This window comes from Hyperolius riggenbachi, chromosome 12 (assembly GCF_040937935.1).
Source record: "Hyperolius riggenbachi isolate aHypRig1 chromosome 12, aHypRig1.pri, whole genome shotgun sequence".
In the NCBI taxonomy this organism is placed as follows: Eukaryota; Metazoa; Chordata; class Amphibia; order Anura; family Hyperoliidae; genus Hyperolius; species Hyperolius riggenbachi.
Window position 1 is genome coordinate 159,896,778 of NC_090657.1, and position 18,204 is coordinate 159,914,981.

Sequence of the window (18,204 nt, forward strand, 5' to 3'; positions counted from 1 at the left end):
CTGCAGCCTGCATAAAGATGGCCGCCGGAGCTGGCCACGGCTGCGCAGTCCGCATAGCGGCTACTGTGGCTGCGCAGCTCTAGGGCCAACACCCCGATCCATGTAACAGGCAGCGTGGATCGGAGGGTTGGCCCTCGAGCTGCGCAGCCGCAGTAGCGGCTATGCGGACTGCGCAGCCGTGGCCAGCTCCGGCGGCCATCTTTATGCAGGCTGCAGATACCGACCCGGTCCGTGGGTTCGCAGCCTTTCGGAGGGCTATTGAGGGCCTCTGGACCAGGCGGAACGGCACGGAGGGCGCGGACGGCATCCTCCGTGACTTACAAAGTCATGCAGGTAGTTAACTCTTTTTACGTTTTGGGGGCAGATTTTGGCCTCAGAAGTCCTTTAAGGGGTAGAAAGACTGTGGTCCTCAAATGGTTAAGGAGGAAAACTTCTGTTTTACTATAGAAACCATATGCCATCTCAATTTTACTTGCAGATGGTCAGGCTCCCTGCAACCCAACATGTAATTTACAGCCCCTTTAAAGAAAATCTGTAATGTAAAAAGACCCCTCTGGGGTATACTTACCTCAGTAGGGGGAAGACTGTGGATTCTACCGAGGCTTACCTACGGTGATCCTGCGCAGGAGAGCTAACGGCTTTTCGTTTGGGTAAAGGCAGAAATAGCTGAACCCGATCGTATCCGCTCTACTGCGTAGGTGCGAGTCCTTTGCGCCTGCGCAGTAGAGTGGATCCGATTGCATTCAACTATTTCCGCCTTATCCAAACAAAGAATCGCTAGTGCGCCTGCACAGGATTGCGGAGAGGTAAATATATCCTTGCTTGTCGGGGAAGGTTTCAGGGGAGTCAGCACTGGATTCCCCCGCAGCTACAGGGGCGGGGAAGCCTCATTGGAACCCTGCGGCTTCCCCCTCCCAAGGTACGTATCCCCCAGAGGGTTTTTTTCTAAGTACAGGTTCTCTTTAAAAGTGCTGTCATATAGCAAATTGTTAGCTAGGCTTGTTAACTAGCCAATGCTGTACTATATAATCCAAATGTCCTGTGGAGAATTGAATCTAACGTACCTACTCATTTTGCACATAATATTTTGGACAATTAAATTATATTGATACAGAAATCATTCTGCGGCAGCGCTGAGCATGAAATTTTTGCCTTAGCAGCTCCCTGATGAAAGTTTTGGAGATGCTCATTTGCTAAAGAAGCACAGGTGAAGCACTGATTTACCAATTCATCTCCAGTGTTCCCAAAGGATTCCCAAAAGGGATGTTGAAAATACTGAATATTTAACATTTCTTTCCCAAAAGCTGGAATCCAGGTGGCAAAATCTAGGGGGTGGTACCAGCCACATCTTAGTATGCAGAGCAGCTGCAGCAGAGCACAAATACCTGGTTCAGCATCAGATACTTGTCTCTTCTTGCACTGTGCTACTTCTATCACCTTGCAGCATCTCTGTAGGGTCCCTTTGCATATCATGAGTCAGGGGACCTGTCGACTGACCAGGCAATTGTGCTCCTCTGTGGCTCCTCTGCATATTCAGATGGGGAGAGGGAACTAGACATTGCATATGGCTGAACCTCTTTCTATGAGTGAGGGGGCGGGGACAGATACTAGCTACACTTGTTTAGTGAAGGGGGGTCTGTGTTTTAGTCGGCAAACACATTAGGACCGCCACTCAGGTTCATATCATGGAGGGCTTCCCTAGCTAGTGCTCTTAAAAAGAACCTGAACTGAAAATAAAAAGTCAAAATAACCATACACAGGTCATAATTGCCTCCTGTGTAGTCTGCTCATCAATCTTTCTCCTCTCCTGTGTCCCATTTGTCCACTGTGATCAATAGAATTCTCCGTCCTCCATTTTAAAAATGGCCATTACCCCATAGCAGCTTCTTGGTCAGCACACTGTTAAGCTGTAATATCGCCCACTTGAGCCATAGGGAAGCGTGGACATTACCTTACACATTCAGTTGTAACTGACAGCTGCTGATATGTAACTGACAGCAACTACTATATTTCAGTTCTGACAAAATATTGTCAGAACTGGAAGGGATCACTGTAAGAAGAAAATGGTGAGCTTCTAAAAAGGAACTGGCGGTGAGGTTAGTATGCAATATTCATTTGAAGCTACGTCATGTGTTTATTTTAAATAATTTAACTAGTTTCAGGTTCCCTTTAACCAATTCACAACTGAGGGGTTTTACCCCTTCAGCATCCGAGCAATTTTCACCTTTCAGCTCTCATTCCATTCATTCGCCTATAACTTTATCATTACTTTTCACAATGAAATGAACTATATCTTGTTTTTTTCGCCACCAATTAGGATTTCTTTAGGTGGGACATTTTGGCAAAAATTATTTTATTCTAAATGTGTTTTAATGGGAAAATAGCAACAAATTTGGGAAAAAAATATTTTTCAGTTTTTGGCCATTATAGTTTTTAAATAATGCATGCTACTGTAATTAAAATCCATGTAATTTATTTGCCCATTTGTCCTGGTTATTACACCATTTAAATAATGTCCCTATCACAATGTTTGGCGCCAATATTTTATTTGGAAATAAAGGTGCATTTTTTTTCAGTTTTGCGTCCATCCCTAATTACAGGCCCATAATTTACAAAGTAACAGTGTTATAGCCTCTTGACATAAATATTTAAAGAGTTCAGTCACTAAGGTAACTATTTGTGTTTTTTGTTTTTTTATTGTAAATTTTTTTTTTTTTTTACAAAAAAAAAAAAGGTAACAATTGGGGAGTGTGGGAGGTAATGCGTTAATTTAAAATGTAAAAATATATGTATTTGTATATAAAACATTTTTGACTGTAGTTTTACTATTTGGCCACAAGATGGCCATAGTAATTTTTTGTGAATGGTCCTGTAAGCGTAGTAAGTACGCTTACAGGAAGTGTAGTGAGGATGGGAAACTTTTTTTTTTAACACAATGATCGCGCAGCTTCTCCTGGAAGCAGCCAATCATTGCTGCGGGGGCTTAGATCAAGAACGGGAAATGTGTTCCCGTTCATTGATCTCTGGGGGAGCGGGCGAGGGTGGTAGCGGCAGGGGTGCATATATCTACGCCCCGGGCGGGGAAATGAAGTTAAAAGGGGCATAGATATACTGTACCCGGGCGGCGAAGTGGTTAAAGGGTACCTGAAGTGAGAAGGATATGGAGGCTGCCATATTTAATTATTTTTAAACAGTTGCCTGGCTGTCCTGCTGATCATGCATCACGTCAATCAGAGCACCTGATCTGCACGCTTGTTCAGGGGCTATGGCTAAAAGTATTAAAGGCAGAAGATCAGCATTACAGCCAGGCACATTCGCAATGTTTAAAAGAAAATAAACATGGCAGCCTCTATATTCCTGCTCACTTCAGGTGTGCTTTTAAAGAGAAACCGTAACCAAGAATTGAACTTCATCCCAATAAGTAGCTGATACCCCCTTTCCCATGAGAAATCTATTCCTTTTCTCAAACGGATCATCAGGGAGCTCTGTATGGCTGATTTTGTGGGGAAACCCCTCACACAGTGTGATGTCAGCGCCTTACAGCACTGAGGTCCTAACATCACACTTTGGGAGCCTTGTTGCATGGTGGGAAATAACAGCTGTTAACAACTGCCAAGAAAAAGCAAGCAGCATCTCCTTCCAGTGACATCACCTGCCAGCAGTAAAACTGTCACCATGTGATAAATGTCAGACTGTATATCAGGGAGAGGAAAGATTTTACAATGGGCAAACACTGACTAAATCATTTATCCATAATTATTTTAAAAATGAAGCACTTTTTTATTACATTATTTTCACTGGAGTTCCTCTTTGAAATCTCTAGAAGGAATGAGCACAAGCACTCATTACAGCCGCAGACCTACAGTATATTCACTAGAGATGAGCAAGGGAGAAGTAAATCTTTCGCCCTCTGTGAAACGGAACTGTCCTGTTAAGAGGCCAAGGGTTAACTCACCTATGTTGCAGCCTCTCACCACTATGCTGCACACTGCTTTCCATCTTCCTGGTTACCAGCTGTAAAGGGGAAGTGTAGGGAAGATGGAGAGCAGTGTGCAGTGCAGTGGTGAGAAGTGGCAACATAGGTGAGTTACCTCTCTTTGCTTCGGCCCACGGACACTAACAGGCCACCTCAGTTTCCCGGAAGGTGAAACCCAGTTTTATGCATGCCTGATATTTGCTGAACATTACTTCTTTTTTTATGACGGTATCTGTGAAAGGGTGGGATACTGTTCAGTCGGACAGCAAGAGGAAATTCACTTCTGCCACCGAAGAAAATGCTTTTGATGGGCAAATGCATGCAAAGGGTCTGCAAGCGATTTTATTGCCAATCCAAAATAAGTGATGAAACATGGGAACATTGTTGCAAATACAGGCTGTTTTCTGTTTTGTTGAGCACATGAGCATCAGAACCGGACTAAAAAGCAATAAAATATATGCTATTGCCTGGTCTGATGACTCACAAGGGAAGGGAAGGTTAATAGTTAGGGCCCCTCACAGCTCTGTGCCCCCTGCGATCGCAGGGGCTGCTTCCTTGTAGTTACACTCCTGCTTCCAGGTACAGACATCTCCTTCCTTTATATGCATATATAAAGTCCTTTCTTCATATGCCATTTACATGTAACTCAGAAAGCCGTGAGCCTAAGGTGGGCGGAGTGAAAGGTTTTCCCCGCCTCTAATTCTGCCCAAACTGTCAGTGAAAGCGGAAGGACATGCCAGCTTGTGTCTGCAAGCGATGCCTGCCTCATCCCACATCTGCCAATCAGCAAGACAGAAAGTGCTGATAATCCCATGAAAAAAATATCACGTTTGGACAGTGTCTAGTTAAAGAGCCACCATTTATCTATAAAGGGAACCTAAACTGAGAGGGATTCGGATGTTTCCTTTTAAACAATACCTGTGGCCTGGCTGTCCTGCTGATCTATTTGGTTGCAGTAGTGGCTGAATCACGCACCTGAAACAAGCATGCAGCTAATCCAGTCTGACTTCAGTCAGAGCACCTGATCTGCATGCCTGTTCAGGGGCTGTGCCTAAAAGTATTAGAGACACAGGATCAGCAGGAGAGTCAGGCAACTGGTATTATATTAAAAGGAAAAATCCGATATGGATTTTCTTCTCAGTTTAGGTTCCCTTTAATATACTGGTGTACCAATACTTGGGACCATTTTAAGGGCCATGCCTACACTTTTGCTTTAATACCAAACATTGTTTGAATGCACATAGTTTTGTGTGTGTGTGCACCATTCAATGGATAAGTACAACTTGTTAAAATTGACAAGTGCTCTGAGCAGTTGACAAGGGCTCTGAGCAGTTACTCACACAGCAAGATGGAAATCTCTATAGAAACTACATTTCTGAGCAGGGCTGGATTTCCCATAAGGCACTGTAGGCACGTGCCTACAGGCCTCTGATGATGGAAAGGCGGCTCACTCCCCGAGTGCCTCCCTACCTCCTTCCGGAGCAGAGGGTAAATGACAGGCTACTCACCCTGCTCTCTGCATTCTACTGACAAGATCTCCCTTTAGCCGGGGGCATCTCTAGCTACCTAATACTTTGGAGCACCTTTAAAGAGACTCTGTAACAAATTTTTCAGCCTTAGTTCTTGTATCCTATAAGTTCCTATGCCTGTTCTAATGTGCTCTGGCTTACTGCAGCCTTTCCTAATTGCACTGTCTCTGTAATAAATCTTATCTCCTTTACTCTGTCGTGTCTGTCGGGCTAAGGCTTGAATGTGTGGAGTGTGCAGGGCTGCTTGTGATTGGGTAGAAGCGATACACACCCTCTGCAGGCCCCCTGCACACTCTGTATGACTCACACACTCTGCTTATATGAGCCTATCACAAGCTGGTTAGTTTGTTTGTAAACACTGCCTAAAACTTAATTACAAGCCAGGATTGCAGCAGAGAGTGGCAGAAACAGCACAGAGGGACACAGGAGAAAATAAGGAATAGAATGGTATGCTTTTTAGTGTAAGAATATTAGAGTACAGATTCTCTTTAAGCTACTTAATACTGAGGGTACGACTTGTTACCTAATACTAAGGGGCACCTGTAGCTACCTATGCTGGGCAGGGGAAGTAGGGGGAGGCAAAAGCTGGGCCAGCCAGTACAATTGCAGTGCGGTTCAGCATTGGTTTGTGAGTTTGTGGGAGGGCGAAGTCTAGGGTGGCAGGACATCTGTGCCTATAGGCTCCTGTGATGTAAATTCAGGCCTGTTTCTGTGATACCCTACACAGGATCCAGGCTGGTAAAGAAGTGAAATCTAAGCTTACATAGGGTGGCCACCTGCAGAACCCCAAAAAGGAGGACATCACACCCTGTTCATCAAGATGGCGCCGGACTCGGACACCTCGGCCGCAGGGCCCTGGCCTTTTTTGCTCTTTTAAATGAAAATCTCTCCTCCACTCACCTCTTGTTTCGCCTCTTGCTGAGGTAGGAGGCGGAGGACATGGGCACTGCCGGTCCGGCTCTGCACTAGCCACGGATCGCAGGATATGCTGGACGGCGAAAGGATCAGCTGTTCGGGGGCCCACGTGCAGGCATGGAGAGGCAGCACTGAGCTCTGCCGATCTGCCGCCGCAGCCCCCGGACCATCGGCGACCATCTGCTGACCACCCAGGTCCCCCCTAGCCTACCGGGGAGGATGTAGGGACACAGAGCTTCTCCACGGTGCTTAATCATCAGCCGCATGACAGCGGCGGCATGCCAGCTAATCGGGCGACCAGCTGATCAGGACCCACGTGCCCGATCTGTACGCCACCACGCTGGCCCTGATGCCATCCATATCGGCTCTCGTACGGACCGAGACGCTGCTCCAGCCTCATGCTGCTTCCACCTAGAGCTTGCTCCGGCTGGCCCACAGGATGCTGCACCCTGCAGCCGCTCCGGCATTCAGCGTGCAGGCAGGACCACACTAGCAGCTCTCCACCGCTGCTGCCATGACCTGGATCAGCGTCTGATCCCCGACGGCCCGACTGCTGCCTCGAGCTAGCCCCTCCAGTCACCGCCACTACAGGAGGCCCCAGAGACCACACACCTAAGCAGGCTCACTGGAGAGCTGCTGACCCAGAGCTCAGCGTCCACGTGGTGCGTGTCGTATGGACTACTGTACCCCCGCTACCCAGGGCGACCAGGACGCCACCAGCACTGCAGGAGCACCCATCCTCCGCAGCCCGGGATTGACAAGGCTGCAGGATCCCCCCTCCACCACGTGGGCCGCTGCCTAGGAGTCCAGGACGCCAGCCCGGAGCATGGGGGACACTTCATGTGCACAGAAGGCCTGACCACCGCCGCTTCCTGCTGGGCCTCTCACATGGAAGAGATCCTTAGCTGAGCTCGAGAGAGGGTCTCCACCAGCCGCAGCCCCCAGCCTGTTCGGCCACCCAGTGACTACCTCAGCCACTGTTGAGGACCGTGTCAGCCTGCACCACCACCCAGCTCTGAAGACCAGCTGCCCACCTTCCTTCCTACATCGGGGAACCGGACCACAAGGATGGACTCTTGGACTGATCGTCGGAACCCGGGGTGTTTTTTAATCTGCAGCCCTAAAAGGCCTCTGTCTCTATCCTCTTGCCTTGGTTCCTTCTCCTTCTTCCTCAGTCTCTCTTTAGCTGTCCCTTCTATCTATCTCTCTCTCTTTCTCTATCCACTCTTTCAGGACACACTGCGGGGCATCTGGAACTGCTGTGGAGCGAGCGAGCGCCGTCGATAGTTGGCAGGCTGCTCCCCTCACATAGCACTCCAGACTTCCCCACGCGTCCTTCACTATGGTTATGTGCATTATGTATATATAGGTAGATGCTTACTGTGTATACTGAACCTGATTGTATGTGTTGGATCGCATGTTTGTGTTTGTACCATCTCCGACCCTGTATGAGCCAAAAATAATTCCGGGTACAATCCCCGTTGTACTTGGTGAAATAAATATGATTCTGATTCTGAAAAGGAGGACATCATACTAAGCGTGCCAAAAGTGGGTGTGGTAAAGCATAAAGTGGGCGTGGTCATGGGTGGGGCCAAATATACATGACCTTAGCAGTGGTGTAAATTGTCTGCCGGGGAAGTTTGAGCTCTGTCGTAGTGTAGCCCCCAAAAATAGATGTAATCTGACAGCATTTCACCAAAAATACGCGTAATCTGGTAGAAGTTCCTCTAAAATACAAATAATATGGCAGTGGTTCCCCCAAAATAGACAATGTGGCAGCAGCATTTCCCCCCAACATACACATCATCTGGAACCAGTTCCCCAAAATACGCGAAACCTGGCAGCGGTTCACCCAAAATACACATAACACCCAAAATACATGTAATCTGGCAGCAGTGGTCCCCCAAACATACACAATCTGGCAGCAGTTCCCCAAAATATGTAAAATCTGGCAGCAGCCGTGCCCCTAACATACATAATATGGCAGCGGTTCCCCAAAGTACACTTAATCTGTTAACAGTGGTTCCCCATAAATACAGATAATCTGACAGCAGTTACCCCAAAATAGGTACCCCCAGCATAGGTAGCCAGGTCTATAGATGTCTCCGGTACAGATGGCCAGGTTTTTAGGTGTCCCCAGAATAGTTAGGCAGGTCTATAGGTGTCCCCAGTATATGTAGCCAGGTCTTTAGGTTCCCCCAGAATAGTTAGCGAAGTGTATAGGTGTCTCCAGTACAGATAGCCAGGTGTATAGTGTTCCCAGTATATATAGCCAGGTCTATAGGTGTCCCCAGTATATTTAGCCAGGTCTATGGGTGTCCCAAGTATATGTAGCCTGGTCTGTAGGTGTCCCCAGAATAGTTAGCCAAGTGTATAGGTGTCTCCAGTACAGATAGCCAGGTGTATAGTGTTCCCAGTATATATAGCCAGGTCTATGGGTGTCCCAAGTATATGTAGCCAGGTCTGTAGGTGTCCCCAGAATAGTTAGCCAGGTGTCCCTCGGCAGGAGGGGCGAGCTCAGTGAAGGGAGAGCGGTAGGTACAGCAGTGTGAAAGTAGGGACATCTCCCCCCCCCTTTCCTCACCTTTGGGCTCCCCCTTCCTCGCTCTCCCCTCTAGAACTAAAGTTTTGGGGTGGCTGGCAGCTGGCAGAACTTACCTGCCTCCTTCCAAGGCGAAGCAGTAGTGATGTCCGGTTCATGAGTCATTTGAGCCTGTTCTTTCCTGTGATCCGACTCATCCACTGAACCGAATCAGTTCAGTGGATGAGACAGGAACTGCAGCTGCAGTTTCTGTCTTATCCACTGAACTGATTCGGCTCAGTGGATGAGTCGGATCATTAAACTCACAGGAAAGAACAGGCTCAAATAATTCATGAACCGGACGTCACTACGCAGCGCTTGGAGCGAGGTAGAGGTAAGTCCTGCCCGCTGCCAGTAACCCCAAAACTTTAGTTCTAGAGGGTAGAGAGAGGAAGGGGGAGCCCAAAGGTGAGGAAAGGTGGGGGAGATGTCCCCCCTTTCCAACTGTGCCCACTGCTCCCTCTTCTCTGCACTCTCTCCCTCTACACCCAAAAAGGAGGACATCTGGCTGTCCGTCCTGGCCTTGTGCCAGACGGAGGACAAGCAGTCCAAAAACCGGACTGTCCGGCCTAAATCCATACGGATGGCCACCCTAAGCTTACAGCTCGTCTTGCAAATACACAACTGGCTGCAAATTAAAATATAAAGATACTTTTTTTTTTTATAACAAAAAAAATCCTAAATAGAACTGATGAGTGTTTATAGCATTTTTTTTTTCAAGTGAACATGAAGTGTGATCATGAAGCGAGTACTGTCGCTTCAGGTTAGATACTCACCTATGTAAAGGGAAAGTTCTCGATACCACAGAGCCCTCCCAGTCCTCTCTCCAGGCTCGTTCACACTAAGGGCATTTTTGCCATTTTTTCAAGTGCAGGCGATTTTCAAAACCGCCCTAAAACCGCTTGTGCAATGATTCCCTACTGAGAGAGTTCACATCTGAGCAGTTTGTTTCCGATCCACTCAGCATAGCGGTGCCTGTACCATTGTTAGGGCGATTCCACTTCAAAGGAAGGTATAAGAAAAATGCAAAACGCTCACAAAATCGCTTTGTGCAGCAATTGCGTTCGCGTTTTTAAGAATAAATACATTGCATTTATTATTTTCCGGATCAAAGAGTTCACTTCCTGACTTGCGTCAGGGAGTGAATGAAAAAAAAACGCTCTGGAAAAGTGCTTAGAAAAGCGCTTTTAACAAAAACGCACCACGCAGCCAAGCGCCAGGAGGTGCTAAAAAAAAAAAACTTGCACAAAAACGCAAAATGCATGCGTTTTCATTTTTAGGTGTGAATTAGGCATCTATCTTGTATGAGGCCTTCATCTCCAGTATTGTTTCCATTGAAGTTATTCGATCTGCTAGGTTTGTACTAGGCTTGAACATGTGCAGTACTTGGGGACGCGAATATTTACATAGCTGGTATAAAGAGTCCTGAAGACACAGCGGGGCATGTAAATTCAACAGTAGACAGCAGTCAAACATCGGGACCAAGAGAGAAGGGGAAGACTCAATTGTATCCAGAACCTTCCCTCTACAAAGTTAAGTATCTAACTTGAGGTTTAATTTAAACAAAGGTGGTATTCTACTTCCACTCACCAGTTTAGGTTGGCATATCTTTCCTTCCAGTTATCTGCACGTTGGACTTCTTCAGTCTCCTCATTCAACGTCAAGCCATAAAATCCTAACATGAGTTTATATGCCGCAAGGAACCTCCCGTTGACATCAGAATCTTCCACCATCCTCTAGGAGACAGACTATGGTTGGTAGAGCAGAGAGGAAACTACACAGAACTGACATCACAGGCCAATCAAAACCACTACAATCAAACTGAGCTCCTCCCCCTGCCTGGGCAGCAGACAATTTTGTTGGCTCATTGAGCGGAGAAAGAGACTGAAATTGATTCAGAAATGCTGTAGTAAGCCAAGCCGCCTTGTGCGTAGATTACCGGGGAGTACTGCAGCTTACTGAAAGGTTGGGTCTACACTACAATGGATCCATGCTTGGCATGCCATCTAGCACACGTCTGACTAGGGGGAGCATCCAAGGCCGGTTCTATGCTTTTTACTGCCTAAAGTAATACATCGGTTCTTGGCGATATTTCCTACCTTAATTTCATTTCTGCTCAGAGGAGGGGCTTTCTGATTCAAACCCGGCTCACGAAGTGGAAACAGCCTGCAACAGATGAAGGTCATCAGTGAAAGTCTAGCTTAACTCATGTTACACCTCCTATCCACTCTTTATCACTTTCCTCATCTAGGATATTACAAATGTATTTTTTGCATTCACAAATACGGTTTTGGTTTCAAGTTGTCCTTCAAAGCAAACCTGAGTTGGTGAAAAAAAGCAGATACTTACCGTACATAAGAAAGAGAAGCTTGTGGATCCTCCAGAGGCTTCTCACATCCGCCTTGTCCCCATTGCCACTGGTCGGGCCCTTCTTTTAGTTTGCGTCTACGCTACTCTTTCATGCTAGAGCCCAGCCGTACTGCTCCTGCAAGAGTAAAGCTGCGCCCCAGTAGCATGGAGCCCCTTGTGATTGAGCAGCTTTGGTTTACGACACAGTACAGCTGCACTTGTACATGCCGGGGAGCGGGGCCACGAGAACAGCTCTTGTCAACAGGGACATTTTTAGGTATAGGCATTACAGGCCGCTGCCTGGAGTGCCATTGGTCCTGGGGGGGGGGGGGGGGGCACCATGCTCCTGATTAAAGCCCCACCTCTGAACTTAGTCCCACCCCATGAAGCCATGCCCCCTGAATGAAGCCTTGCCCCCGTGGGTGTTTGTACCTCCTCCTGTCCCCTTGTGGCTCCTTCTCTTTCCTTGTGCCACATCTGCCCCCCTGTGTGGATGATCCAGATCTGTGTGCGTCCCTCTGTGCTTCCCTCTTTCCCACTGTGCCTCCTTCTGTCCCCTTTTCCCAATATCTGTCCCCGTCCCCCTCCTGCACTCCTCCAGTCCATTGTGTAAATGCAGAGTATAGTGCAGCAGAAGCTGTGCTCTAACCTCCCCTTTGGAGTCCAGTGCTGTGCCTGTGTGACCATCCTGTCTGTTTTCTGCTCCCTCTAGTGCTGGCATTTCACTCTCCTTATGTAGTGTATAATCATGCTACATGCAGTAGCAGATGCTGGGTACTAGAGCGAGCGGTGCATGAACAGGTGGAAGCACATCACTGGACTCCAGCGGAGAGGTGAGAGCACCGCTTCTGCTGCACTATACTCTGCATTTACACACTAAGCTGGCGTATTGCAGGAAGGGGACAGGAACAGACAGGATGGTCGCACAGGCACAGCACCGGACTCCAGCGGTGAGGTGAGAACACCGCTGCTGCTGCACTATACTCTGCATTTACACACTAAGCTGGGGTAGTGCAGGAAGGGAGTGTGCAGCAAAATGCAACAGGATCGGCGGGCTGTTTGTATCTCAGGGACTCCCTGTGTTATGCATCCACCCTATACGGCACATGGTTTATATTCTCTATTGTGTGGTGTTTTTTTTTTGGGGGGGGGGGGGGGGGTTGCCTGAGGTGACAAAAGGACTAGAAACACCCCTGCTCCTCAGATATGTTCAGAGGGTCTGTGCGTGGCAATGGTGGGGGCAAGGAAGCCTCTGTACTATCCAAAGGCTTCCCTCTACTTAGGCAGTTATGTCTCTTTTTTCCCCACCACCTTGGGTTCACCTTGAGGTCGCATTCACAGTGGCACGTTGCGGAGCTGCGTTATAAAGTCTTTTAACGCAGATTACCGCACTGCAATAATAATCCTGTGGGACATTCACAGTGCGACGTTAACGTCGTATTGAAAAATGTCGCGTTATGGTAACTCACTGCTTGCAGTGCGTTACCTCTAAACACAGACGCGTTGCAACTTTAACGTTGCATTAAAATGCAATGTCTCACTGTGAATATGCCCTAAATCTTATAATGAGATTACAGGTATTCCTGTGTATGTATTAGGAAAAGGTTTATTCACTCACCACTGGATGTAGTTATGGTTACTCTCCAGTATGTCATACTCGTTCTTCCAAGTCTCAAGCATATCCTCTATGTACAAACCTGAGGGTAAAGGAAGGCAGTGTTTAAGTACCTCAGTTGAATAAAATATACTTTACTATTGTAAAAAAAAAAAGAATCCCCTGCTATGTGTTTATTTAAAATACAAGGGAAAAGAAAAGCGCTCTTATGGTGCATTAAACTTGTTTTAATCAATCACGCACATAGAGTTGCACTTACAAATATAGTAGATAAAATCACATTCCGGCCACTCACGTCAATCCCTCCTTACCTCAGCCTGGCCAAGACTGGAGACCACAGTTGGAAATCTCCGGCGTTCGCACGGGAATAGCGAGAGGTATGTGTGGGGAGGGGCGGGTGGGGGCTAGGGCGTGTCCTTGCAAGGCGGGTGCCCGACGTCACTCTTGGCCAGGCTGAGGGAAGGAGGGATTGACGTGGGTGGCCTTCTGAATGCAATTTTATCTACTATATTTGTAAGTGCACTTCTATGTTCGTGATTGATTAAAAGAAGTTTAATGCACCATAGGAGCGCTTTTCTATTCCCTTGTATTTTCACTGTTTCTGGAGCCACCCAGTGGATCAGCAGCACCTTGGTACAAACGGAGGGACATTTCCCATTTAACTTTATTTTAGCCAAAATTGCCATCTAAAGGTGGCCATACACTGGTCGATTTGCCATCAGATTCGACCAACAGATAGATCCCTCTCTGATCGAATCTGATCAGAGGGGGATCGTATGGCCACCTTTACTGCAAACAGATTGTGAATCGATTTCAGCCTGAAACCGATCACAATCTGTGGAGCTGCCGCTGCTGCCGCACCATCCCCCCCTGCATACATTACCTGTTCTGGCAGGCGCGAGTCCCCGCTGTCTTCTTCTCCGCTCTGGCTCCACTCCGGCTACTGAACTAGAGGGCGCTCTACTGTTTAAACTTCCTGCCGGGACAGGAAGTTCTGTGTAGCTGCAGGAACGGTCTGGAGCCCGAAGCGGAGAAGAAGACCAGGGGACTCGCGCCGGCTGGAACAGGTAATGTATACCCGCTGTATTGCGTCGGTCGTCGGGCATTCGAACGCCGCTAACGACGCACTCCCGACCCGCCGGCGACTGAGGAAAATCTTCCGCACGGATGGGTCGACGGGAATCGAAGGGAACGATCGATTTCGGACGGAAATCGATCGTTCTGTCAGCGGTGTGCGCGGCGATTTCACATCTGTTTCGATCACTGTGATCGAAACGGCTGTATATCGGCGGGAAAATCGTTAGGTGTATGGGCCCCTTAACAGCAGTGCAGGATTCCATACTTTATCTGTGTTTATTTAGCCAGATAAAAGTGTCTAGTGAGTTCTTATCAGCAGCTGTGAATAGACTGCAGGAGCAACTCTATCCCCATACAGTAAACACTGAGGCTTAACCCTTTCAGTGCTCCCTGCAAAAATGAAACCAAGTCAAAACTTTAATTTTTTTTCAGGATTTCCATAAATTGCAATTAACCTTTTGCCCATAATGGTCACCATGCTCTGTCTTATCTTTTAACACAGAGAAAATTCTGGAGTTTAGTTTCACTTTAATACAGACATGAATATTTAATTGGGTGTCTTAATTTTTTGACATGAGTGCATAAATGGGGAGGAAAAGGTAGGTAAATCCAGGAAACGATCCATACATTACAATACAAAGTGATAATTGTCTCATTACTAACCATTTGGATGGAAAGGAATCTCATTTCTGTAGAACTTAAAATTGAGCATCGAATCATCCTGCAGGGAAAAAAAAAATAGAAGGGGTCGGCTGTCATTATTTCTTTCAGAAAGTGCCTGTTCTCCCGCTCCCAAAAAATAGTCTAATTCACGGACTGAGACAAAAGACCGCCAGGCAACCATAGCAAATCTATGGACTGTCCAAACTCCTCCCCATCCCATCATCACACACGAGGTGATTGGGGAGGAGCAGAGAGGGGAGACCAGCCGGGGGAACATTTTACATTAGGGGGGACAGCAGCGGGGTTTTGTCGCGTTCATCGCTCATCCCGATATCGCACGCCATTACCGCTGAGCACCCGATGAAGCAAGTCGGCATCTTGCTTGATTGCGCAATCAACTGGCCAGAAATTGGTCGCTTTGTCGGTTGCGCATGCTCTTGGCGGCACTGATTTTCATCCATTTCCATTATAATAATCAAATAGGATGGTCATCGGCCACCAAGTTGCCTGGTGTATGGCCACCTTTATTCTTCTGTTTAGCCCCTTATGTTGAGGGGGTTGTTTAGAATTTAGAGGAATAAGCAGAAAAGTCTTCTGGAGAGTGAGAGCTGCTCTACAGCTGGTAACTCTGCTGCCCACTTCAGAGGGATCTCTGGGTCAAACCACTGATTTTTTCATGGGTAGGTCTCTGGAATGCGTACGAGAGGAATCGGCGCGGGAGACCTGGGCGCAGGATACAGCCGGTATGGCAAGTCCCAACCATGTAAAATACTATTCCCCCTCCAGGCCGCCATGGATGGTGGGGAATGAAATAATTCATCTTCCAGCAATTGCTGGAAGCCAAATTATTGTGTTTTAAAAGTAACTTCAGCTCAGTCTTCTGACGGCGCCAAAGTTACTCCCTGTGCGCCCAAGTCTCCTGCGCTGGATTCACTGTGTTCGCTCTGGAATGGCTGCATGAAATGTATAGGTGGCGTGAGTAACGGCAAGGTCTCACAATAATCTAGCAGGGGAAATTAGTGCGCTTTTCCCCTTGGAAGCGCCTGCGCAAGCGCAATCATGCTGTGTTTGCAATCGTGCAAGCTGCTGTTTCCGCTTGCCAGGATTGCGCCGTGCAGCCGTTGGGAACAAAACGTGATCGGACCAAAAACCGTGCAGGCCAGCCATTGCGATTCAGGCAAAAATGAATTTTGCTAATGGAAAAGGAGCATTTGGCAAACCGGCTGCGATTTGCTTTTTTAAATGGATTGCAGCAAATGGAAAAGCACCCTCAGGGGCCTTTCACTCTGGCGTGGTGCAGCAAATTGCCGCACTGCTACCACAGCCTAATGAAACTATGTTCATCCTTCCCACGTTGTGGTACGTTGCACTTTACGTTACGGTGCGTGACCTGCGGCGGACTGGAAGTCATGTTAGTCTATGGTGATGTGTTTTTGTTTTTTTTTAAAGTTGGCATTGCAGCGTGCTTGCGCCGAAGCGTTTTTTAACAATATGCTTCTGTGCACTTATGCATACCCGAAGCAGGAAGTGACCACAAGCGCATGCCACCTCCTGCCTGGAAGATTGCCAGACAGGGAACAGCGTGTACTAACGCAGTGTTCCCTGAGGGCCTGTTTTTGCCACTGCTACGGGCTACCGCCATTTTGTAATGTGAAACCAGCCTCAGGGACTTGAAGTGAACCTGAATTATTGCACAGGACAGAAGGAAAACGGAAAGAAATGCACCCTGTATGTATTTTATATCTGTGTTTAATCACAAGTGTAATTTGATCTCTCAGCTCTGTCAGGTGGCTGCCTCGGCAGAACAGCTAATTTTTAAACACAGATGTTAACCCTATGCCTGCTTCCATGAAAGCAGAAAGTAGACACTGCAGATTTGATTGCATGTTTGCTATAACAAAGAAATGTTTTTCTTTAAAGATCATTATGCTGCTGCTTATCTTTTAGAGCAGAGAGGAAATTCTGTGTACAGATCTGCTGTAAGTTTTATGATTTTGCCTAGATGTGGTGGTTTTATTGGATCTGACATGGTATTGAGCAATAACAACTGAATATGCATGGCCAGCATTAATTGTTATTGTAACCTGATTGTACCCCACAGACATTTGCCACATGCATGTGACAAGTATTCCTGTTTTCTACAGCAGAGACGGAAGAGACCCTTACCGAGTTATCCTTCAAGTATGGATATTGGCGTCTATAGTTCTGCATATCCTGAGCGGCATCACTAGACATGTACTGTGAAGAGGAGAAACATACAAACCATTAACGTTCCTGTCATTTCTGCCAGCATATGTCAGTGCTACTACATACATGCTTCCAAATCACCAAGGAGTCACATAACAACAACATACTGTAGGCCTCGGTCTGAAATCAGTCACATTATGGTAAAGTCTAGGTTCCTATAGTACATATGAACTGCAATAAGTCTAGTCTAGTTTAGGGGACACAGCAGGGAGAACTCATAGGGAACAGTTCTACAGTCACAGCCAAAGGCATATCTAGGCATGATGGCGCCTATGGCACAGACTGAAATTGCACCCCATTCCACCGCCCTCCCGGTCACAGCTCCCTTCCCTGCAAAATCAGCATCCTTTCTCATGTACAGGGCGGGCCATTTATATGGATACGCCTTAAAATGGGAATGGTTGGTGATATTAACTTCGGGTAGCCGGTAGGAGTGTGGTATTTGTGACGGGAAACGCCAAGAAGCTGGAAGAGGTCATTCAGATCCTCGGAGACAAGTTCCCATATAAATTAGTGGCTAAAAAGATTGACTTACCCGAGTACCAAGGAGAACCTGATGAAATCTCTATCCAAAAGTGTAAAGAAGCAGTCAAGCAGATTCAGGGCCCTGTCGTAGTTGAAGACACATGCTTGTGTTTTAATGCACTAGGAGGTCTTCTTGGTCCTTACATAAAATGGTTTCTTGAGAAGTTAAAACCTGAAGGCTTACACCAGATGCTGGCAGGATTTGAGGACAAGTCCGCTTATGCTCTCTGCACATTTGCTTATAGCAGTGGAAACCTTGATGAGCCTGTACTACTCTTCAAAGGAAGAACTCCTGGTCATATCGTATCTCCATGAGGGCCACAGGACTTCGGATGGGACCCTTGTTTTCAACCAGATGGTTATGAAAAGACATATGCAGAACTCCCAAAGGAAGTGAAGAACAGTATTTCTCATCGATACAAAGCCCTCAAGGAAATGTGAGATTATTTTATCCAAAATGGTACACCCAAGGAATGATGGATTAATAATCTCAAATACTTCCTAAGCATATTAAGCTTATTGGTGGATTGATGTAAAGCCTGTTGCTGATTACTGCTGGTGAGCAGGGATAACTGGGGGGGGGGGCAAGTGCTTGAAGTAGGTAGTGTTGGGCCTCTAACCCTGCTCTACGTAAGCACTGCTCCTACAGTGTGTTTGTCACAAAAAGGGTGCTAATCTTTATGTTACTTAAGTAAACTACACTATACTGTATCTGTCCTTCAAGCCT

At 47.1% G+C, this 18,204-nt stretch overlaps 2 protein-coding genes and 1 pseudogene across 31 annotated transcripts in view; 2 read left to right on the forward strand and 1 right to left on the reverse strand.

Moving 5' to 3' along the window:
- Positions 1–18,204, forward strand: part of GATA5 (GATA binding protein 5) — a 2,064,317-nt gene that overhangs the window by 196,337 nt on the left and 1,849,776 nt on the right. The gene's annotated exons all lie outside the window — the stretch shown is intronic.
- LOC137541415 (opioid growth factor receptor-like) overlaps positions 1–18,204 on the reverse strand; it is a 62,913-nt gene that overhangs the window by 21,643 nt on the left and 23,066 nt on the right. For all 3 annotated transcript variants that reach the window (XM_068262691.1, XM_068262690.1, XM_068262692.1), the window contains 5 exons: positions 16,872–16,943; positions 14,706–14,763; positions 12,969–13,047; positions 11,101–11,167; positions 10,592–10,737 (listed from right to left, as the gene is read on the reverse strand). In XM_068262691.1, coding sequence (XP_068118792.1) covers positions 10,592–10,737; positions 11,101–11,167; positions 12,969–13,047; positions 14,706–14,763; positions 16,872–16,943 — 422 coding nt within the window. The remainder of the gene's footprint in view (positions 1–10,591; positions 10,738–11,100; positions 11,168–12,968; positions 13,048–14,705; positions 14,764–16,871; positions 16,944–18,204) is intronic.
- Positions 17,373–17,954, forward strand: LOC137541924 (inosine triphosphate pyrophosphatase-like; annotated as a pseudogene).